The sequence below is a fragment of the Equus asinus genome, chromosome 17 (genome assembly GCF_041296235.1).
Source record: "Equus asinus isolate D_3611 breed Donkey chromosome 17, EquAss-T2T_v2, whole genome shotgun sequence".
In the NCBI taxonomy this organism is placed as follows: Eukaryota; Metazoa; Chordata; class Mammalia; order Perissodactyla; family Equidae; genus Equus; species Equus asinus.
The window spans coordinates 34,426,197-34,449,542 of record NC_091806.1 but is presented as its reverse complement, the minus strand read 5'-3'; the positions used below and the strand labels follow the sequence as shown (position 1 = coordinate 34,449,542).

Sequence of the window (23,346 nt, the reverse complement as noted above, 5' to 3'; positions counted from 1 at the left end):
GGTTAACTACTTCTGTTTTGAACTTTTCTGTCATGGTGTTTAGGTGTCTGATTAATACCTGAGTGACAGCTTTTATGGCTTGAGCTTTATCATAATGGGAGATATTGTACAGTAAAGTCAATAGATCCCAGCAAAATACCAAATGGATTTTTAGATTAATCTTCTCCTAGCACCATTCTCATTCCATTCATTTCATAGAGACTAGCAAATTCTCAGATTCACTGATTAAAGCCTCATGCTTTCTATTATCCTGTCTTTACCTTCTAATGGATTGAATGGGAAGTGTAAGGAAGTTGTGAGGTCTCTGTGTGAAGAAACCATGAGGACCACAAAAGAGAAATGTTAATCATGTGATGTGATGTGATGAAGGTGGTAGCTAATGCTATGGGGGTAATAATATAGTAATATATAAGTTTATCATATCAACATGATTTACACCTTAAACTTACATGATGTTACATGTCAATTATATCTCAACAAACCTGGAAAAAAAACTCCCAAGAAACAAAAAAACAGAAACAATGAGACATTTGGGCCTATCCAGTCTGTGATTGGGATAATTCTGCTCTCTAATGGGGATTCAGTTGCTTCCCATGGGAGTGCTTAGCATCTGTGTTTGCTTAAGCCTTTCATGAATCCAGGTGAGCTGTCCAAAGCCTCTACTCATCAGTGTTAATTTTTCCTGAATACTCCCAATTACAGCATTACCTCCTTCTGCCAGGAGGAAACCATGGCCTTGGAGTGATTTGGGGATCCTCTGTCCCTAGTAGAAATTACAGATTTGCATTGCTCAGGAGACCACAGATGGAGTTTTTCCTTCCAAACGTCAAATACTGGTATTGACTCCAGGAGTGTACTACTTCGTGGCTAAAACGAGCTCACTGTTGCATGAACGTGGCACACTCTTACATCAGTCTTTCCCTCCACAAATACTGACTTCTTTGCCTAGACTGTCCCTTTCTATCTTTTTCCCCTTGAAAAGGTCTCCTCACTGTCGAATGTCCTTTGAAGCTCTCAAGTAAAGTGCCTACAATATTTCCACTGCACTTTGTCCATATCCTCTTATAGCATCTTGGAGTGTGCCTGTAGGACAGTGACTATCTTTAATCTTTCTGCAGCAGTCTGAATCCCACCTCTGCCAAGCACATAATATGTACTCTGTAAATATATGTGGAATGAATAATTGAAAGCGAGTAGTGGAAGACATAATGGGTCTCACCTTAAAGCGGTATCACCCATGGGTCCCCAGTACGTACTATAGGACCAGCCTCTTTTAGGACCCCATGGTATCCATAGATGCCCCTTTCTTCTTGGCATTAAGGTGATCTCTGGACATTTTGAGGAAGTGAAATTTAATATCTATCTTTAAATTTCAGTGTTAGCACATCCTCATAGAATTTAAATCTTTTCTGAATGCCATAGTCGTTTCTTTAGTTTCCTCATGGCTGACTTCATTTCCTGATTTCTCAGGGTGTAGATCATAGGATTGAGCAAAGGAGAGATGACAGTGAAGGTGACAGAAATGGCAGTATCTGTGGGGAGGGCAGTGAAGGGCCGGGCATAGACATAGATGCAGGGCACAAAGTGCAGGGTCACCACAGTGATGCGTGAGGTGCAGGTGGAGATGGCTTTCCTCCTGCCCTCTCCGGTATGAGATCTCAGCATCCTCAGGATGACTGTGTAGGATATGAGGAGAAAGAAGAATATAAACCAACTGACCAATCCATTATTAGAGATCATCAGGAGCTCCAGAGTGAAGGTGTCAGTGCAGGCGAGTTTGAGCACCTGGGGGACATCACAGTAGAAAGTGGCAAGAACATTGGGTCCACAGAAGGGGAGGGGCAGCAAGAGGGAAATTTGCACAATGGAGTGGACAAAGCCCCCCACCCAGGAGGCCACAACCGGGCTAGCACATCGTCCCCTATTCATGATGGTCATATAATGGAGGGGTTTTGAGATGGCTATGTAGCGATCAAATGCCATCACAGAGAGAGAAAAAACATCCGCACCTCCCAGAAGGTGGAAGAAGAACATTTGAGTGACACAGCCACTGAAGGAGATGGTTTTTCTCTCTGACAGAAGATCAGCTAGGACCTTAGGCGCTGTGATGGAGAAAAAGCAGATGTCAAGAACAGATAGATTGCGGAGCAGGAAGTACATGGGAGTGTGAAGGTGAGCTTCGCAGGTAACTGTAACCATGATGAGGAGGTTTCCCATCAGAGTTGTCATGTACACGAAAAACAAGAAGACAAATGAGACCCAGCTCAGCTCTCGAGACTGGGTAATTCCCAGGAAAATAAATTCTTTCACTGTGGTATAATTTCCCTGCTCCATTGGGTCCCAGATCCTTTTTGAAGTATATCTCTGGAAGAAATAAAAGTGCAGTTAAAGAAAGTTTTATGAAATCTACTGTTGTCTTTCTGTCACTTGCGTCTGATGCTTTCCTGGGGAGGAAGTTCATCTTTTATGTATGTGGCCGTGCCTGCAATTCTGTGCCACCAGTGGAAGAGGACCCAGGTTTTTGACTCAGTCATCCAAACAGGTAGGTTCTATCACTGTGGCCACTGAAACACAGGTGACAGATCCGTGAACCTATTCAATTGTACTTTTAATACAAAATATGACAGTTATTAAAAAATAAGCATGAATTTGATATGAAGAATGTTTCTTCACAAAAGACACCATTATGCGAATTAACAGACAACCTGCAAATGGGAGGATATTTACAATACGTATACTAAGAAAAGCTTCAGGTCCAAAATATGTAAAGAATTTTACAAATCAGTAAAGAACAATAGATGTTGAAAGAGAAAACAGCAGAGACACTAACCAAAACTTTACCAAGGAGGATATTCAAATTCCAATTCAACTTCATGAATTATCAGGGAAATGTAAATTGAAATTACAGCAAGGAACTACTACCTACATACCAAAATGGCTAAACTGAAAAAGATGAAAAATATCTTGTGATGGTGAAGACGTGGAACAACTGGAACCTCTCATAGCCTGCTGGTGGGTGTGCAAATCGGGAGAATCACTTTGCTGTCTGATTATATCTGCTAACGCCATTATCTATATCCATATCCATATCTATACCTATATCTATGTATATCTATCTAATCACCTATCTTAGAATGGATACATATATATAGTTCATTCAGTTGTACGTATTGATTTTTCTGAGGATACATCTCCGTCCTCAGAATAATCTATTTCACTCCTAGGAAGTATGTACATATGTGCATATGTCATCTCCACCAAGATGTATCCTAGAATATTCATAGAAGCACTGTTTGTAATTGCCTCAAACTGGAAATGACGCAAATGCCCATCAACAGTAGAAAAGATAAATAAATTGTTAAATTCATACAATACCATAGAGCCATGGGAATGATCAATGTATGGTACATGAAACAACACAAATGTCTCATAAGCACAATGTAGAGTCTAAGCCAGGCACAACAGAGTGTGCACCCACTTATTTTGTTCACATAAAGAACAAAAAGTATACCAAACTAAAGGAAATATGAGGGAGGATTTTGAACTACTGAGAATGTTCTGTTTCTTAATCTAGGTGCTTGTTACAAAAATTTATTGCTTGTGTGAAAATTCATTGAGCTGTACACTAATGTGCATTTTTCTGTATGTTTGTATATTATCCTTCAGCAGAAAGTTAAAAATAATGAACATGGTGATTATAACATTTTAATCTCATGTCTAAAGAATGACTTTCATCCAAGTGAGGTTTAATTGACGACCCACTTCATAACGGTTACTTTTATAGTTATATAGTTACAGCCTTTACCAGCTACAACTTGAGTTACCTTTTTATCTTTTTCTCACCCACAGACTTTAGGTCCTCCCGAATTCTTGTGTTAGGCAGGTTGCCCTTCTGTCCACATGTAGTGCCTTCTCAGATTCTGATTTTTGTTTCTCTATGTTTTCTTTACTTTGTTCTTTAAACCTCAGAAAAAAATCCTTAAAAGACCATGTTTCCCCAAGCAGCACTCTCATTTTTGCTGACCTGGAAGAATAAGATAAGAGCCTCCTTTCGGATTCCATGGTCATCAGTTCGGATTCATCTCAGTCTCCTCGTCTTTGGTGTTTATGTCAATGGCACAGAGTGATACGAACACATGTTCAGAATAACGATTGTGGGAAATTTCAGGTCTCTAGCATCTCAGATGTAAGAATTCCCTACACTATACTTACCATGGCTAGAAGGTGGAGAAATCACCCCTAAAGCACTGTTCAGTTAATCTAGAGTGTGGAAACAGATTTTAATGAATGACAGCAGTCCACTCTAGAATCTTCCTTTTGGATATTGGACTGATAAGTCAATGGTTTTCAAATCTTCTGCTGAGGAAACCACTGCAACAAGCCTCATAGATTACGTTGTCACTTGTGCTCTCCTTTCCTCCTTTCTTTTCCTCCCCTGTTTCTCTTTCCTTCTTTGCTTCCTTCTTCTAGATATTTCTGTGACCGTATGAGGGTTCAGCAGAGCAACAGAATCAATAGGACATATATAGATATACAAGGTAAAATTATAATGAAGAGTTGGCTCACGTGATTATGGAAGCTGAGAAGTCCCAAGATCTGCTGTCTGCAAGTTGGAGACCCCGGAAGGCTGATGGTATAATTCAGTGCTAGTTTGATGACCTGAGAAGTAGGGAAGGCAATGTGTAAATCGCAGTCCGAGGGAAGGAGACAATGAGATGAGATGTCCCAGCTCACGCTGTGAGGCAGGGAAAATAGGGCACATTTCTCCTTCCTCCACCTTTTGTTCTACTCAGACCCTCAGTGAATTGGATGATGTGTATCTTAATTGAGAAGGCAATTAGTCTGCTTTACGGAGTCCATCTATTCAACTGCTAATCTCATCTGGAAACACTCTCAGAGACACACCCAGAAATAATGTTTAATCTGGGCGCCATGTCGCCTGTCAAGTTGACAGAAATTAACCATCATAATGACATTGAGATGGTCTTTTTGAGTGAAAGGCGACTCAAACATAGATCTTTTCATCAGGAGGTTTACAGTTAAGACAATAAGAGTGTTGCAGGTGGTGGAGTCGGCAGAAAGAAAAGGGAGGAGGTCCAAAATCATGAGGATGTATATGAAAATAGCCCCATTTGGGCATACGATGTTTGTAAACTCCATCCAGGAGGTGTGCTGAACAGTATCATATCCCACACTTGCATTTTGGATACACATGTGTGGATCCTCTGGAACAGTCAGGCAATTTGGATTTTACCACCTTCCTAGTTGGTGTGGCCTTGGGCAAATCACTCCATAATTGTACCAAACTCATGAGAAATACATGGGAGTTTCACAGGGAATGGCTTAGAGTCAATTCTCAGCCTGCACCGCTATAATTTATCTACCACACGAAAATAATGAGACCTACCTCATACACAAGGTGCTTCTAAGGAATAGATGAGATTGTATGTCTGTTTAGGAAACTGAAAGCAGCTGAGGAATCTGATTTTGCCAGTCTCATCAGCTCCAGGTGAGTGCTTCTTTCCTTATACATGCCAGGTTCATCTGTGGGGTTGTCTGGGACTGGTTCATCTTGCTATTGATTGTGTCGTTCAAAGCCCTCTTCTCAACACTTGAGGTAAGTGACAAATACTCTCTCTCCTCTAGGGACTTTTTTCTTTTTCACTTATGAATTTGAGCTAAGACGCGTTCAAAAAATCAGAGTATTGTATCATACACCTCCTTAGAAACATAAATAAATTTGTGTATGCAGTTTAGATATAGTTATTTATATTACAATCCTTTATGGAAAGAAAATAGATTATAATCCTCATTTACAAATCCAATCATCTTGATATCAGGCCCCAGGGGGGTCCATGCTACTTTCAAGGTCTCAACATTATGTAAATGTTGGCAAAATAATGGAGGTCTGCTTTGCTGAAGTTTGTTTTTAGAAAACTTTTGTGGAGTGATTCTTGTACTGACTGCTTCATTTTATCTCTCCAAAACCTATAATATCCATGTGAAATTGATATTATTGTCTTGATTTTATAGATGAGAAACTGAGACACAGAAAGATTAAGTAACTTGCTCAAGGTCTCCCAGCTGGTAAAGCCAGGTCTCAATCCTAGATTTGTCTCATTCCAAAGACTTATGCTCTTAACTACTGCAACTATAGTTCTTCCCAGTGTTGATCAGCCCTTCCCAGAAAATGGTACAAAGAAAAAGGCTCAGAAAAATCTTTTTCAAAACAAGTTAGTCTGTGGGTGTAAGGAGCCTGCAGGTGGTGAGTGAGAGCTGTGACTGAGACTGCCATAGTATGAGATGATGTCAGAAGTGACTCTGAAAAAAAAAAGCAGAGTTTGAAGAAAGCAAATTTTATAGTCATTGTGGGTACCTCAACCAACTGCCTGGATCAGCTTCATAGTGCTTCAGTGGCAGGGGAAATGAGTTCTGAGTAGCATCTCCTCAAACATGAACTCTCAAAAGCAATGGATCTGGTCTGTTCCTATGGATGCTGTCTTTTTGTAAAGAGTGGGAAGGATACTTTGAAAGTATAGGATTATGCACATTGTAGTGAAACTCATGCATATAAGAGGAGGAAGGGGGCAAATGGATAGAGAAATATAATTTTATGTGTTGCAAGGTCAAAATAAGGATCACAGGATTTCTTAAAAATCACACCAAAGGGGACCATCCTTTGGAAAGAAGCTTATCAAGCATCTCGTAAGAACCTGCAAACTGAATGTTATCCCTATACTCCAGCTTCCCACTGAGGAAATGCTGCTCCTTTTTCTCTTTCCTAACATTGAAAAGCCTCTACTCTTGAATGAATCTCTAAAAATTTTAGGAACATTATTCATATTCAGTTGCACATGAGGACACAGATAAGCTAGCCATTCAAAGACCTTGCTTAAAGCCCCAAACTTCTACTTCCAGACAAGAAGCGAAGCTGGCTAGGAAGCATATAATGAATTTAGGAAGGCTTTTAGAGTGCTGTTTTTCAAGGCAATCACCCTCCTGAGAGCTGGGGATATGAACACCTTCTCAATTGCCTTCAAATAATTTTCAACCTCAACATCATGCCAAGTAGAATACATCCCATCCCCTTGAGTCAACTGACCTTCTAATATTTTTCAAGCCACACCTCCCAATTTCCTAGTCATGAAAAACTAACCTTTTTCTTTTCTTCATTAAGAGTTTTGGTTTCAAAAGGAACATTCCACACAATGGCAGCATTTTTGACAAATAAGCCCTAACAGCTTATCAGTTTTAGAAGTTCACACACACCAACACTAACTGACATCAGTCTTCAAGTGGGAAATTGATCCTCTTATAATGCTCCAACTGCATCTTATAAGATGTAGGTTCTGGGGAAATTCATTGTTTAATGGAAAGCCTAGCTCAAGGCTAGTGATTTTTTTTTATCTTCTTCCTTCATATGGGAAATGGCAACCTCAGGGAATCATATCATTCAACAATTCCACTTTGCCTTACCATGACTCAACTACGTCTATTAGTCTGTCAGCCACAAGCCTATTAAAGTAATCAATAAAGGGAATATAGTTGCATATGGATGTGGAAACTGAGTGACCAATTCAATGGAGTTCCTGTGGGAGTCATTAAAATGTCATCAAGCCCTCCTCCTCTCTCTCCCTCATCTCCATGTTCCATCTCACATGTACATGCAGAGGCACCAGTGCACTTTCAGTACACATATGTTTCTCTAGACAGTGCATCATCCCTCTTGGTTCAAGAAGAAAGCATTTTAAACTACACCAGGGGCTGTGCTGTCTTCCTTCTAACCAAAATTGCTTTGCTTTAATTGACTGAGATGTAAAGCTTAATTAAAAGAGTAGTAATGGAAAAATCAAATCTTTGTGGCTACTGTCAGGGCAGCTGTCAGAGATTGATTGATGTGGATTTATATGTCCAATTTCGTTGAATGCAATGTGTTCATTTATACCACACAATCATATTAATCTACATCTCTAAGACCCACAGCTCCCTTAGAATCTAGGAAGGTAGCCTAGTGACAGCTGTTGATATTCATCAGGTTAATTACTTCAGAATTATTTTATGTTATTGTGTTCACAGGTACCCAGAGATGTTGATCATTGAAATATTTGATTCAGGGAGCAATGTAAGAAAGGGTATTTTGAAAGCTATGTGTGTGTCCAGAGCAGCCAGTCGACTTTTGCATGGGTCTTAGCAGCAGAGCTTAAAAATAATAAAGGCTGATTTAGTTGGAAAAAATGCAGCCCACCTTTAGATTTTACACCATCCAGATCAATGATAGATGTTTTTGTAATCAGATGTAATTCTTTCCCCTTCCCCTGGATTATTGAATCAGATTGTGTTGTGTGTTTAAACGTGGCTTGAGGAAGTCTCAGGGACAGTGATATGGCAAGGGTTCTTTGGTTCTTGGTCTCTTGGGGTTATGCTTCTGAGATACAGTTAGTGATTCAGACCCCATAGATCTTTGGTGCCATCCAATTCTGACATAGTGATAAAAATCTGATTTGAGTAAGTCACGAGACATAGGAAGGAGAGAAAAGGACACGTTGGCATGAAATAGACTATAAAGTAGTTTGTGGTATGCATTTTTCATAGGCAATTTCATATAGGAAAGCTTAGAGACTCGCGACCAGTGCTGCCTGAGCAAAGGAAGCAGGACCTTGTGAACGGTGACTCGACAAATGTGAATTATTCTTAGAATTTTCATTTTAGGAGAAGCAGGTTAATATTGTAAAAATTTAGTATTGATAGACCAGGTGACAAGCAATTGCAATGAATTGAACCAGTTTGGCAATGAATGCTTATGGTGCCATTCCAGATCCAAAGTGGGACATAAGTAAATTTTGTCCTCAACGCTCAATATACTTTGGCTAACTCTACTTGGGCCCTTCTCTGTCCTGGGTGCTCTGACATCTTGTTCTGATCCCTTATCTCTACTCTAGAAGCCAAGGGTTTATATTTGACCCATTACCTTCTTTTAATATGAAACTCTCCTATGCTTTATCTCAACAGTTTCTGGATGACTCTTTAAGTTGTAACAATAATAAGCAAAGCTATTGTCATATTTTAATGACCAAAAGCTGGAAATTTTAAGATGAAAGATGCTTTGAATTCAACGTACATTCCCATGTTTTCTACCCCATCAGTTTTTTCCCAATAATGAGGAGTATGGGTCCTGTAGGAGAAGAGTGTAACAGGTCGATGGGGATTAGGGTTAGGGTTGGGTCAGAATGTGCGTAATGCACAGCCATTTGGATGATATTAATAATGACATTAGCCTTTCACTGAGCATATACTACCTGCCAGGCATTGTATGTTTCACATATACCATCTCATTTTAACCCTGACAACAACTCCATGACATGTAAATAAGTACCTTTTTATAGGTGACCTATGACTTCTGAAGACATAAAATAACCTGCTCAAGATTAGGCAACTGGGGGATGGCAGAGATAGGATTTGGACCCAAGGCTATATGACTCTGAGGTTAGAGCATTCAGCTATAATGGTTTACTTTTACCATGATTTCCCAGACAAAAACACTAGCCTATACTTCTTCACAAACACCAATAGATTGAAAAACAGACTGTTTAGGGTTTTATCTTCTTTAATCCTTCCTTTCTCTCTTGGGCAGTGAGAAGTGGGAAGAGTGTAAATTCTCAAAGGAGAAGCCAATCTGAGATTGGCCCTAGTAAGGCTGGACTAGAAGATCAGTTTTGGAATAATGAGAATGGCTTGCTCTTTGTGTAGGATCTCTGAGGTTCTGCCTTTGTCTAAACCTACCACAAGAATGTGAGTCTGGTACATGTAGTTCTGCATGAGATAAATCCCTGTAGGCCATTATTGGAAATCTTTCAAGCCTTCTTCATTCCTGATAGGAATCCAGGAGGACAACCATTGTGCGCCTTTGAGGTTCTCAAGAGGTCACAAGCCCATGTAGAGTTCAACTAAGCAGAAAAAATGTCTTAATCTGTGATGGGCCATATGTCCCCATATATGTGTGCTTCAGATGCACTGATCATGAAATCTTTCTAGAACAGGATCACAGTTTGGCATAGACAGGTCCAGTAATGTAATAAATTACATCCACATAGTTTAAGAGCAATCAATCGGGTATCTGAAGACTTATCTCTGTAATTAAGTGGATGTGGGATCTTGAGCAAATCACTCTAACTCTAGGCTTCTGTTTACCTACCTCTTGAAAAGGAGATGGATTCAATCATTCTCTTCACTTGCCATATAGTTGTCCTGATTGACACATTGTTACTTTGATCTTCGAATGGAAATACATCAATGAGCTCAAACGTATAACACTAGTTCCTTCATGCTTACCAGAAGCTTGGGTTACCAGCAACCTATTAACTTTACTAGGAAAATAAATTGTTACCTAGTAAATGTATATTAGTTTATTGACAACATATTTGAGTATGTAAATAGAACTTGTGGGAAAAATAATGTATTTAGTCCTTGGTGATGAAGAGGTTGGAAACTCTTACTCTATTCCACCACAGAAGGCATGAGTCTTCTCTTCAGTCTCTTCATGGCTGACTTCATTTCTTGGTTCCTCAGAGTGTAGATCAAGGGGTTCATCAGAGGGGAGATGACAGTGAAGGTGACAGAGATGGCTTTATCTGTGGGGAGGGCAGTGAAGGGCCGGGCGTAGACATAGATGCAGGGCACAAAGTGCAGGGTCACCACCGTGATGTGTGCGGTGCAGGTGGAGATGGCTTTCCTCCTGCCCTCCCCTGCCTGAGACCTCAGCATCTTTAGGATGACTGTGTAGGACACAAGCAGGAAGATAAACCACAGGGTAGTCACTAAGCCATTGTTGGAAATCATCAGGAGCTCAAGTGCAAAGGTGTCTGTACAGGCGAGTTTGAGGATCTGGGGGACATCGCAGTAGAAAGTGTCAAGAACATTGGGTCCACAGAAAGGGAGGGGCAGCAACAGGGAAATTTGCATGATGGAGTGGACAAAGCCCCCCACCCAGGAAGCCAAAATGAGGGCAGTGCATCGTCCCCTACTCATGATGGTGACATAATGCAGGGGCTTGGAGATGGCTGCGTAGCGATCAAATGCCATCACAGAGAGAGAGAAAATATCCGCTCCACCAAGCAGGTGGAAGAAAAATATTTGCATCATGCAGGTAGTATAGGATATGGTCTTTATCTTTGACAGAAGGTCTGCATGGACCTTTGGAGCAGTGATGGAGGAGAAGCAGATGTCAAGGATGGCTAGATTGCGGAGCAGGAAGTACATGGGGGTGTGAAGGCGAGACTCACAGGTCACAGTGACCATGATGAGGAGGTTTCCCAGCAGAGTTGTCATGTACACAAAACACAAGAAAATAAATAAGACCAAACTGAGATCTTGTGACTGAGTAAGTCCTAGAAATATAAATTCTTTTACCCTGGTGCCATTTCCCAACTCCATTGAATCATATTTCTTCTTCTTCGTATTGCTTGGAAAAAATTAAAAGTGTTATTTCAGAAAGTGTTTACTTTCCCTTAATAGATTCATGTTTACAGAGTCAGGTATTAGGTCAGAAAACTAGTGAGGTGTTATCAGTACATGAAGAGCCTTTCCAAGGTTATTGCTAACATGTCCTACATGACATCTCATTACACAAGCATGCATTTAGTTATTGTCTTCTTCTGTAATTTATAAGTATTTCAGAAAATGCATAAAAATAGTGTTCTCAGAATATAAGTTCCAAGTATGCAAGATAAACAAGTGAATGTTAAATATTCAGAAATGGAGTATTTTGGCACAAGGGATACAAAAATGGATGCAGTTTGGTGTGTGGATAAGACAATGCCTATTAGGTACGACGGGGGTCCTTTGAGGATCCGCACGAGTATGGGTTTTTTTCCAGACTGGGTGCTCCGTTTAAATACTTTAAGAACTCCTATCTGCAACATGGTTGTCCTTCAACTGAATTTCACAGAAGCACTCCTCCTTTTTTTGAATCACAAGTTTAATGCTGTGAAAAATTAGAAAATTTTAAAGCTGTAAAATTCTTCTCTATTGTTCTTATCTTCCTTAAATGGATTTCTTTGTTTCTGTCTTTACTTTAAACTACTTTAGGTACCAAAAGCCCTGGAGTTGAATAACTCCTCAGCTATGAAATAAAAGTGGTAACGCAGAGCTTCTCTTATGTTCACTGGTCAAATTTATTTCCTAAATGCTATTTTTTTATTGTGCTGTCACTGACATAAAATAGAATCATATGTTTGAAGCGTACACCTTGATAAATTTTGACATAAGCGTATACCCACGAAATCATCACTGTGTTGAAGATAGTTAATATATTTATCAATGCAAAAATGTCTTTGTGGCCATTTATAATATGTCCCTTCTGCCCTTCCTTCTTCAGGTAACCATTGATCTGTGCTCTGTCGCTATGTATTAGTTTGTGTTTTCTAGAACTTTCTATAAATGGAATCCTACAATGTGTACTCTCTTTTTGTTTGGCTTCTTTCACTTACAAAATACATCCATGTTTTTGCATGCGCCAATATTTTTTTCCTTTTTATAGTATGCATGTGCCACATTTTGTTTTTCAGTTTGCCTGTTGATGAATCTTTGGATTGTTTCTAGTTTTTGGCTATTACACATAAAGCTTTTATGAATGTTCGTGTATAGGTCTTTGTGTGGACATATGTTCCCATTTCTCTTAGGTACGTACCTAAGAATGGGATGGTTGTAACTCTTAAAATTCAATAGGAAAACAAACCACCTAATTAAAAAACAGGGGGCAAATGCTTTGAACAGGCACTTCAACAAGAAGATATAGGGATGGCCGATAAGCACATGAAAACATGCTCAACATCATTCATCACTGGGGAAATGTAAATGAAAGCCATAGTGAGATAACAGTACACATCTACTAAAATGGCTAAAATAAAGAAGATGGATATATGAAGAGTTGACAAAAATGTAGAGGAATTGTAACTCTGGTGGGAATGTACAATGATGCAACCACTTTTGAAAACAGTTTATCAGTTTCCTAAAATGTTAAGTGTGTGCTTACAATCTAATCATTTTGCTTTTGAATTCCTTTCTTATTTTTTGTGAATCCTTGAAAGGGACTTAATTTCTTTCTTTACAGTTTATCTCTTTTTTATTACCATAATCAGAAAGAAAAGAAAGATGAAAGTCACTTCTTTCACTTTTGGGGTGGGTTTTCCAGGTCAAATGAAGAAATTTATTTTCACCTAGCTCACTTTCTGTTCAAGTTGTCTTTCTTCTGTATGTAATTTTGTTTAAAGTCTACTTAATATGGGAGACTAAACAAGCCACCAAGAGTAATCAGAGCATGCAGGCAGGTACCTGGCAGCCTCTGGCATCACACAGCCTGTTCAAATCCCAGCTGGGTACTTACTGGTTATGGTATAAGAGAAGTTACTTTACCCCTTTGGCCTCAGCTTCCGCATCAGTATTTGGAAACAATAGCATCTTCCTTGTGTGATTTTTGTGAGGATTAAATGAATTAATCTATGCAAAAGCATCAATACTTAGAGCATTGCCTAAGCAATAAGTGTGCTTATGTGTGTGTTACCTTAAAGTAAAACTCCAGGTTAGTAACTGTCACAGGCACACAGCTCCTTTAAATGTACTGACAATCTTTTAGAGGAGCTGTACATTTTCTAGAATATGTTTTCTAAAACAGCTTCAACAAAACATACTTTTTTGGGGGAAAATAGGGGGTATTTTTCTTTTACTGTCAATGAGAGTGGCCCAGAGGGTGGTTTCAGTGTATGGTAGCAAGGAAAGTGCTTGCTTGGTTTGGTTTCTTATCTGACATCATCTTAGCAGACCAGAGAAATCTGGTGCAGGTCTCTGCAGTGAGAGTTATCTGTGCTCAAGTCCTGGCTTTGTCACTGTGTCATTTGGGTGAGTGAGAGACCTCATGGAGTCTCCACTTCTTCATCTGTGGAATGGGGATTATGGTAATATCCACCTCACAGGGAAGTTATGGGGATTAGGTGAATTAACATATGCAGAGTCTCAGCACACATGGCTGCTTATCTGTTGTGATTTGTATTATGCTGGGTAACCTTAACCCAGGAGGCTTATCAGGAAATAGAGTGTGTTGAACTAATTAGTAGCTGAGCTATCAATTCTGACTAAAGTGGGGAAATGATCACCAGAAAACACCAACTCAATCTAGTTACTACAGATATTGAGGAGGTCCTACCTAGTTATGAAAACACTCCACAGGGACCTCCACGTAAACCATAGACAATGGTCTACACAGAAGGGTAGAAGGTACAGTACCTCATACTCCAAGTCAGGCCTGTTTGTCAGAAAGGAATAGGTCCATGTTCACAAACTACCTTTCGTAATTCAGACAACATCCTCCACCTTCTGCTCCATTTTTCTGCTATTTTTACTCCATTTCATTATTTAACAAATATTGATAAAAAATTGGCAGAGGTCTAGGTTATTTGAGAGAAATGAATATAATCCCAAACCAGTGGAGAAACAACTGAAATATAATAGTGATACGGGTGTGATGGGGACCGTCATAAGACAGATGAGCTGTGTGTGAGAAAAGGGTGATTTCTCACCAAGAGGCTCAGAGGAAGCTGCATGGAGGAGGTGACATTTCTGTTTGGGGCACATGGGAGTGGAGAGAATGGGAGACCTGGCTTTAGGGGACCACTTGAATATATAACAGTTGCTGATGAGTGGGAGGTTTGGCTGGAAAGAAAAGGATGCAAATATGTAGGCATGGAAAGAAAATCATTGTTGTAAAATTTTAGTTCTTGATAAATCTAAGGACAGGCATGTAGGTGTTCATTGTCCTATTCTTTCAACTTTTTTTGAAATATTTTATTTTCTTTCTAGTTTTAAATTTAGCATTTCAGTTTGAGGAGATCCATCTACATGAAATAAGCATGAGAAAAATCTCGTTTGTGCAATTCAAGGGATCCCAGGAAAAAAGAGTTTCCTCCTCCCTACTTCCAAACTGAACTCATTTCTATGACTCTCCTTTCACAATATCTTCTTTGATCATATTTCTTAGCTGCGCTGTCTGCCACTGATAGTTCACCCTGGAATGCAGCATCTTGGGTATATATTGCATTATTTTTAGTCAAAGTGTATTTATTAATCTTAACGATTCCATCTAGATTTCAGCTTTTCTCACTCCTCTTCTCATGCTTATTCATTGACGCTCAGAGACCATAGTCATTCACACTCATGTAGAGTTATGTTTCTTACCTAAAATTTCCAATCTCCTTCTCCAACATCTTAAACAATGTTCACACGAACCTTGGGAATCATTTGGCTTCAGAAAATTCTGTTAAATACCCCTCTGAAAGCCAGTGATTTCAGTGGCTTTCTTTATGTGGAGAAGGGCAGACTCAGGGAATAATATTTCCTTGGCTCTTCCACACTGATTCACAGTGTTCCATCATATGTACCAATTTGTCAATCTCAGAACTAGTGTGAGAATTATCAGAGGGCATATAATTGGATGTGGTTGTGGAAAAATTCTACTGATGGCGAGGTGGTTTCAGTGGGAGTAATCAAGATGTGACTCAGGCACATGTCCTTAGGAACACACTTTTTGTGTAGGATCTAAAAGTTTTTAGCAGTGACAAAGATTCTCCCCTTGACCAAACTCTACTCAGGCTCCCCTGAACTTCTCAACTAGGCCTCCACTTTGGGACCTCCATGCTTGTCTCTGCATTGTCAAATTTTAACAAGAATTCTGCTAATTCAGTTTAGCCAAAATCCCCCACCCTCCATGTTGATCACCATCAGTGTGTAATCAGGTTCCTCACCATCCACCATGCCCCAAGTGATATTTGATCACCCTGGCCTGCCTTCAGCAAGAATCCTGTTAGGTCACTTTACCCAGAATTCCACCTTACCTCTGATGTTTCCCCTAGTAGTTTTTCTGTTGGGACATAAATGCCTATTCTTAGGGATTCTGCACAACTTCCTTAGGCAGTTTCACCCATGTAGGGTAATTCCTCAAGTGTGACACACAAGTATTGGAAGGAGCCATTGGACCTGAAAGGATTATGTAGATGAGAGTGAAGGAGATCTCAATGGGCGGATGAAGAAAGTGTGTGATGGAGTTCTCACAGGACATACACATCACCAGGAAATCCACACTGGATCCATCAGCAACTCCTACTTGCTTGACTTTCAGAGTTCTTCACCATTCTCACCACCTCCACTGTTACTACCCTAAGTTGTGTCTTCATTATTTCTTTCCTGGGACTTTTGCAGTAGCTTCTTAATTGGTCTCCCTGTTTTTGTCCTTGCCCCACCTCAGTCTATTCATAACAGTAAGCACTGCATTTCTGCTAAAACATTCATCACTATTCTGCTCTTCAAAATGCATCGCATCTTATTTAGGTGAAAGTCAAAATCCTCACAATGTCTAAAAGGTCCTAAGGACCTGATCCCGTGGCCTCATTATCTCTCTGACTACAATTATTACCTGTCTCCTCCTTGCTTCCTCTCATCTTCTTATGAAGGCCTGGGCACATCCCCACCTGAGGACCTTTGCATGTCTGATTTTTGAACTGACATTTGTACTGTGACATGAACATTTGTCTAATTTCAAAAATTTTAAGATCTAGGATCTACCTGCAGAAATGAAGGGCAAAAAAGAAAAACTCCCAAATGCTGTAAATAGCAGGACAAGAAAACAAATAAAAACCAAGTTCATGTATTGAATAATGTTTTTCCGTTCATGCCAACCTTTTTGAATGTATATGCATAGTCTGAAGCAGCTTCATAGGTTTCTGTCATTTTTAGGGAGTCATGTTAACAGAGAATAATAACAAATCCATTGTTTTCTTACTCCTATTCTCCAATGATTTGAGAAACAGAAAGGAGTGAGAGGTGATATTCATTCACTGAGTTCTTTAACTCAACCATTTTTTGGTCAGTTTTCTACGTTCTACTTGCTGTGCCAGGTGCTGGGGATGCAATAAATAAATCATAGCCCTACTGGGGGAATAGGAGGAAGGAGGACAGGGAATTGGAAACAAGGTCCTGAGTGTGGTGCTTGAGCTGAGCCCCGGTCGCTGAGGCAATGTCATGGAAGTGTGGTCAGTAGGTGTGGGGTTCAGAGGAAGGTCAGGGTAAGGACCTACATGACGTCATAGAACCCATAGTTACTGGGGTCCACATTCTAACTCAAGCTGTGCTGGCTTCAAAGCACTTGCACTCAACCACTGGAGTGTGGGCTTCAGACGGAAAAATCTTCAGGTAGTAGTTATTTAATTTACTCATATCAGAAAGTCAGAGGAGGAACTTAATTTGAGTGTGCTTACTTCATTAAAATGTGATTACTTCATGAAAGACCTTAGCAATCCAATGCCCAAGCTGCATTATGTTTCTCAGCTCCCTTCCTGGTAACAAGAATATAGTGGGAATGTCTGAGTATATATATATATGTTTGCTTTTTCTTATTGTTAATTTTATTTAGACAATTGGAGATTTCCATGTTGTTGTAAGTAATAACCAAGAGAGGTCCCACCTTAATCCATTTTCCCCCAATGATCATTTCACAATCTATATGTATATCAAAACATCAAGTTGTACATCTGAAATAAACAACATTTGTATTTTTCAATTATATGCAATAGAGCTGAACGAAACCCCCACAACAATTCCAATGTGATAAAATTTCTGAGTGCATACATATTCTCTTTTCTTTATTTCTTCCAAGGCTTTATTGCATAAGCATTATGCAACTCTTCAGCTAACAGTTTGATTTCTCTGCTTCCTTTTGCAACATGAAACGTATCTTTTTACATTATTATTGCATGCCAAACAGAATCTTTGAAAGTCATGTGCATCTTAGTAGAAATATCAAAATTATTTAAAAATCCTTTAGTCAATGCTGTTTATTTGATGGACATTTTCAAAGGTGGTGAGAAGGAGTGAGCGACCAGTCTATATCCTCTCAGAAGGTACACATCTTCTTCTCAGTTTCCTGATGGCTGACTTCATCTCCTGGTTCCTCAGAGTGTAGATCAAGGGGTTCAGCAGAGGGGAGATGACAGTGAAGGTGACGGAGATGGCCTTATCTGTGGGGAGGGCATTGAAGGGCCGGGCATAGACATAGATACAGGGCACAAAGTGCAGGGTCACCACAGTGATGTGTGAGGTGCAGGTGGAGATGGCCTTCCTCCTGCCCTCCCCTGCCTGAGACCTCAGCGTCATTAGGATGACTGTGTAGGACACAAGCAGGAAGATAAACCACAGTGTGGAGAGCAGCCCACTGTTGGAAATCATCAGCAGCTCAAGCACAAAAATGTCAGTATGGGCGAGTTTGAGGATCTGGGGGACATCACAGTAGAAAGTGTCAAGAACATTGGGTCCACAGAAGGGGAGGGGCAGCAACAGGGAAATCTGCACGATGGAGTGGACAAAGCCCCCCAGCCAGCAGGCTACAATGAGGGCAGTGCATCGCCCTCTGCTCATGATGGTCACGTAGTGCAGGGGCTTGGAGATGGCCACATAGCGATCAAATGCCATCACCGACAAAGAACATACATCCACCCCTCCAACAAGGTGGAAGAAAAACATCTGAGTGAAGCACCCATTGAAGGAGATGGTCTTTCTCTGTGACAGAAGGTCCACCAGAACCTTGGGAGCTGTGATGGAGGAAAAGCAGATGTCGGCAATAGACAAATTACGGAGCAAAAAATACATGGGGGTGTGAAGGCAAGATTCACAGGTCACCGTGACCATGATGAGGAGATTTCCCAGCAGAGTTGTCACATACACCCAAAGTAGGAAAAGAAATAAGACCCAGTTCAGTTCTTGATTCTGGGTTAGGTCAAGGAAAATAAATTCTTTGACCCTGGTGCAGTTTTTCAGCTCCATTGAATCACCTTCTTTCTCTCACTTTGTTTTCAAGCTACTCCATATGAAAATGTTTGGCTATTTAATTTATTTTCATTCTAAGCACTAAGAACCCAATTCAGATTGTTCCTCCTGTGGTTCCAGTGTTTACAATTTGTTGACTTCTCCCAATTTTTGAGATTGCCTTCAGTTTCACGATCAAACCAAATTATCACATGCAAAGTTATTCAATAATTCTTTCCCTATAAATCTACTTTTGAAAATAATATCATTTATGTTCAGTAGTTAAAATTCCATAGCATATTTTATTTTATTAATTTATTATAGTTTTTAAATTTTATCATTATTTTTTATTCCACACAAATTTATTGAATGTCTGGAATTGTGTGAAGCACTATATACAAAGATAAGGAAGACATGGCTCCAGCCATTGAGGACTTATTGTTCACAAAGTCAATATTCATATTAGCAAATATTCTGGTGACTTCAAGAGGTCTTGCTTTTTTGAATAAAAGGATGTCATTCAGTTTCTTATTGCAATGTTTCTCTGGCATGAGTCATTTTACTTGCTGTTGGCTGTTTTACATTGAATTTCTTAAAATTGCAGATTGTTCCACGTAGGTAGCTCATTATTGTGATTTCTTTATACTAATCAGATTGTTTGATTAACAATTATTTTAAGATGATTAAAATTTATGACTGGGAAACACATTGAAACAATATGTAAATCCTAATCTCAAAGAATATCTTTACTTTCTTTTATTGAGATAAAAACACTTAAACATGAGACCTACCTTCTTAACAAGATTTTAAGTGCATGAAACTGTATAGCTGCAATATTGTACAGCAATTCTCTACAGCTTATTCACCTTGGATAATATGATGTGATCCTTGCTTGAGTGTCAGGGAGAGAATAAAGATAGTGACCTACTTTCTAGAGGTGGTTCATACTATATCAACCACACTCTCCTCTGTGTCTTTCCATTTGTGGATCTAAGCTAAGAGAGTGGAGGGATCCCACAGCAGTGAGAGATGATGGTATCATTAGAATAATGCCTTTGTTTTTTGGTGAGGATGATTGACCCTGAGCTAACATCTGTTGCCAAGTGGAGCACACGAACTTAACCACTGTGCAACAAGGCTGGTCTCAATAACGCCTACTTTTAATAAGCTGTTATCGATCATTCTCAGGACATTTTACAATTATTATTTGTTCCACTTTGTTCTTAGAAAGTGAACGCTTCTTGCAATTTTAAATGTATTTGGATAAGTTGGACCACATTCTCAAAGTGTTTGCAGGCTAACACATGTGGATGATTTGTATAAATTGATGGACATATTGCAAGATAAACTGTGAAACGTGTCACGAGAGAAGTAGAGGTAGATTTGGGTGGGATAGGAGATATCACGATTTCCAGCAGTAAAAACGGGTACTATTTTTTTTGAGGATTTAGTATGAGTGAAGACTCAAGAAAAGTTGACTTATTCAATTTCCCCACCATACTTTAGTAAGTATTAATGTTATAGTTGTGTTCTTATGGCATATATAATGAATCTATATTTTGTTGAAAGGAAGGAAGTGATGGAAGTAGGAAGGAATAAACTATTTTTACTCCCTTCAATCTTATATGTATAGGATCTAATTTTGTATAACAGGAATATTTGATAGAGTCTGTCTGAAGATAAGAATTTGGCTGAAAGGGGCTTTGGAAACCCAATTTACATTGACTTTGTTCTGAGGTGGACTCACCAACAGCAGCTCAAAGGATCACAGCAAATGAATGATGCCTTCTCTCACACTGCATGGACCACATTTCTGAATCCCTCCTCACACATCACCCCTCTTCCAATAGTTAACACCCACCTTTGTTGTTCCTGTCACTGAGAAGATCATTTTGGCTTTGAAGAATTTAATATACCTGGAAAATATCAAAGTCAAACTATTTGTACATAATCAATCATGACAACTCAATTTCACTATCCATAACCTTTATATTAGCTAAAAGCTTAATGTCTTTACCTCACACCTTTGACCAAAACTCCAACTACAAATAGTAAGTTATTAGATACAGAGCAGAACAGAACACTGGTGACTTTAATTCTTGAAAGTGTTGTTTGTGAAAGCAGAGCCTCTTGGAAGACTAAATATCTTAGTGTCTTTACTCCCCTTTCAGGAGAGAAAGGGCAGATTCAAAGAAATCACAGTTTCAAGAATTTCCACTGTATCCCTGTCTTATGTACAAATCCCTCAGTTTGAGGCTTAATATAAGACTTACAAAGGGAGTGTTATTGGACGAGAAAGTGGAAGTTGGTGCCTGATTCTGCTGTTGGTGATGAGGTTTCAGTGGGAGTTATTAAGAAGCTACTGAAACATGTTCATGTGTAAACACACATACACACACACAGATGGACACATTTTGGTTGGTGTCCAAATTATTTAGAGGCAGTAGAGGAAATCTATCTGTTTATCCATCGCTCAATTAGAACTATTTTAAAATGTGCCAAATACTGTGCCCAAGAGATTACAAGGGTCCAATTTTCATTGCTTGTAAAGCTCAGAGGACACTATATAGAAATGAGTTTCAATTTGACTGTCAAAAACCTAGAAGAGAACTGGACCTAAAATCCTTTGCTCCTAGTCTAGTTTCTAATTATACGCAGAATTGTTATAGTCTCATGATGTTGCTACAAGTCTCCACATGTAGAGAAACATGACTTAGATGATATTTCAGGAATGTAATTTTTCCTGTTTTCCAATGCTCTATTCATATGGAATCTCTCAATGTGGATTACTGCTAGATAAGTTATTATAACTGTCTACAATATTACAATAGTTACTCATTATTAACTCAGATTATTGAATGGTTCTGTCTTATGTAGAATGCGCTTCCACTGTTTCCAGAATGCTGACCGGTTTGGGTTTACTTGATTTTCCATTTTGTTTTAGTACATTAAACTAGTCTACACAGATTAAAAACCACATGAGACAGGTTGTATGTTTGAGATGGGTAATTCTTTTTTCCCTCCTCTTTACTTAGATATTATTGACGTGTATCATTGTGGGTGTTTAAGATATACAATGGTTGATTTGATACATTTATATGTTGCAAAACGATTATCATCATAGTGTTAGCTTATTCCTCATCACCTCACATAATTACTACTTTTTTGTGTATGGTGAGATCATTTAAGATATACTCTCAGCAACTTTCAAGTATTATTAACGATCATCACCATCTGTACATTAGAGCTCCGAACGTATTCATCTTATACTTGGGAGTTTGTACACTTTCACCAACATCTCTTCATTTCACCCACCCCCCAGTACCTGGTAACCACCATTCTACTCTCTGTTTCTGTGAGTTTAGAGTTTTAGTCTACACAGATTTATGAAATAATACAGTATTTGTCTTTCTCTATCTGACTTTCTTCACTTAGCATAACGCCCTCGACGTCCACCTAGTTGTCACAAATGGCAGGATTTTCTTCTTTTTCATGACTGATAATATCCCATGGTATGTATACACCACGTCTTTATCCATTTATCCATCGATGGATGCTTAGACTGTTTCCATATCTTGGATATTGTGAATAATGTTGCAATGAACATCAGAGTGCCAATACCTCTTTAAGATCCTGATTTCATTTCCTTTGGATAAATAGCCAGAGATGGGATTGCTGGCTCATGTGATAGTTTTAATTTTAATGTTTTGAGGAAACTCTATAGTGTTTTCCATAGTGGCTGTACCAATTCACTTTCCCACCAACAGGGCACAAGGTTTTTCCTTTTCTCCACATCTTCACCAACACTTGTTATTCTTGTCTTTTTGATGATAGCCCTTCTTACAGGTGTTAAGTGATATCTTACAGTGGTTTTGATTTGCATTTCTCTGCTGGTTAGTGATGTTGAGCACCTTTTCATATAACTGTTGGCCATTTATATGTCTTGTTTGGAACAATATCTATTCAGGTCCTGTGCCCATTTTTATATCAAATGGTTTGTGCTTTTGCTATTGAGTTCTTCACATATTTTTGATATTAACCTCTCATCCCATATGTGATTTGCAAATATTTTCTCCTATTCTGTAGGTTGTCTTTTCATTTGTTGATTACTTTTGCTGTACAGAAGCTTTTTAGTTTGAGGTAGTCCCATTTATTAATTTTTACTTTTGTTGCTTGTGCTTTTGGTGTAATATCCGAAAAATTATGGCCAAGGCCAATGTCAAGGAAACTTTCCACTATTTTTTCTTCTAGGAGTCTTATAATTTCAGGTTTTATACTTAAATCTTTAATCCATTCCAAGTTAATTTTTGTGAGTGGTGTAAGATAGGAGTTTGATTTCTTTATTATGCATGTTGTTATCCAGTTTTACCTAACATTTACTGAAGACAGTATCCTTTCCCCATTGTATATTCTTGGCTTCTTTGTTGATACTTAATTGACTGTGTATGCATGGGTATATTTCTGAGCTCTTGATTCTGTTCCATTGGTCTGTACGTCTGTTTT

General features: G+C 39.1%; 3 protein-coding genes across 3 annotated transcripts; all 3 read right to left on the bottom strand.

Annotated features, from left to right (window-relative positions):
- Nucleotides 1-1,398: 1,398 nt before the first annotated feature.
- LOC139040775 (olfactory receptor 4D9-like) lies at nucleotides 1,399-2,334 on the bottom strand. Its single transcript, XM_070487772.1, has one exon. It carries the CDS (start codon nucleotides 2,332-2,334, stop codon nucleotides 1,399-1,401), a length of 936 nt encoding a protein of 311 aa, XP_070343873.1.
- Nucleotides 2,335-10,494: 8,160 nt separating this feature from the next.
- LOC139040730 (olfactory receptor 4D11-like) lies at nucleotides 10,495-11,430 on the bottom strand. Its single transcript, XM_070487492.1, has one exon. It carries the CDS (start codon nucleotides 11,428-11,430, stop codon nucleotides 10,495-10,497), a length of 936 nt encoding a protein of 311 aa, XP_070343593.1.
- A 6,495-nt stretch (nucleotides 11,431-17,925) lies between these two features.
- On the bottom strand, nucleotides 17,926-18,861 carry LOC139040657 (olfactory receptor 4D10-like). The gene has a single exon (XM_070487407.1). The coding sequence runs from the start codon at nucleotides 18,859-18,861 to the stop codon at nucleotides 17,926-17,928; it is 936 nt and encodes a 311-aa protein (XP_070343508.1).
- Between the last annotated feature and the right edge of the window lie 4,485 nt (nucleotides 18,862-23,346).

Bases quoted from the DNA above. Each gene is read 5' to 3' on its own strand.
- LOC139040775 (XM_070487772.1), bottom strand. From the start codon at position 2,334: ATGGAGCAGGGAAATTATACCACAGTGAAAGAATTTATTTTCCTGGGA.
- LOC139040730 (XM_070487492.1), bottom strand. From the start codon at position 11,430: ATGGAGTTGGGAAATGGCACCAGGGTAAAAGAATTTATATTTCTAGGA.
- LOC139040657 (XM_070487407.1), bottom strand. From the start codon at position 18,861: ATGGAGCTGAAAAACTGCACCAGGGTCAAAGAATTTATTTTCCTTGAC.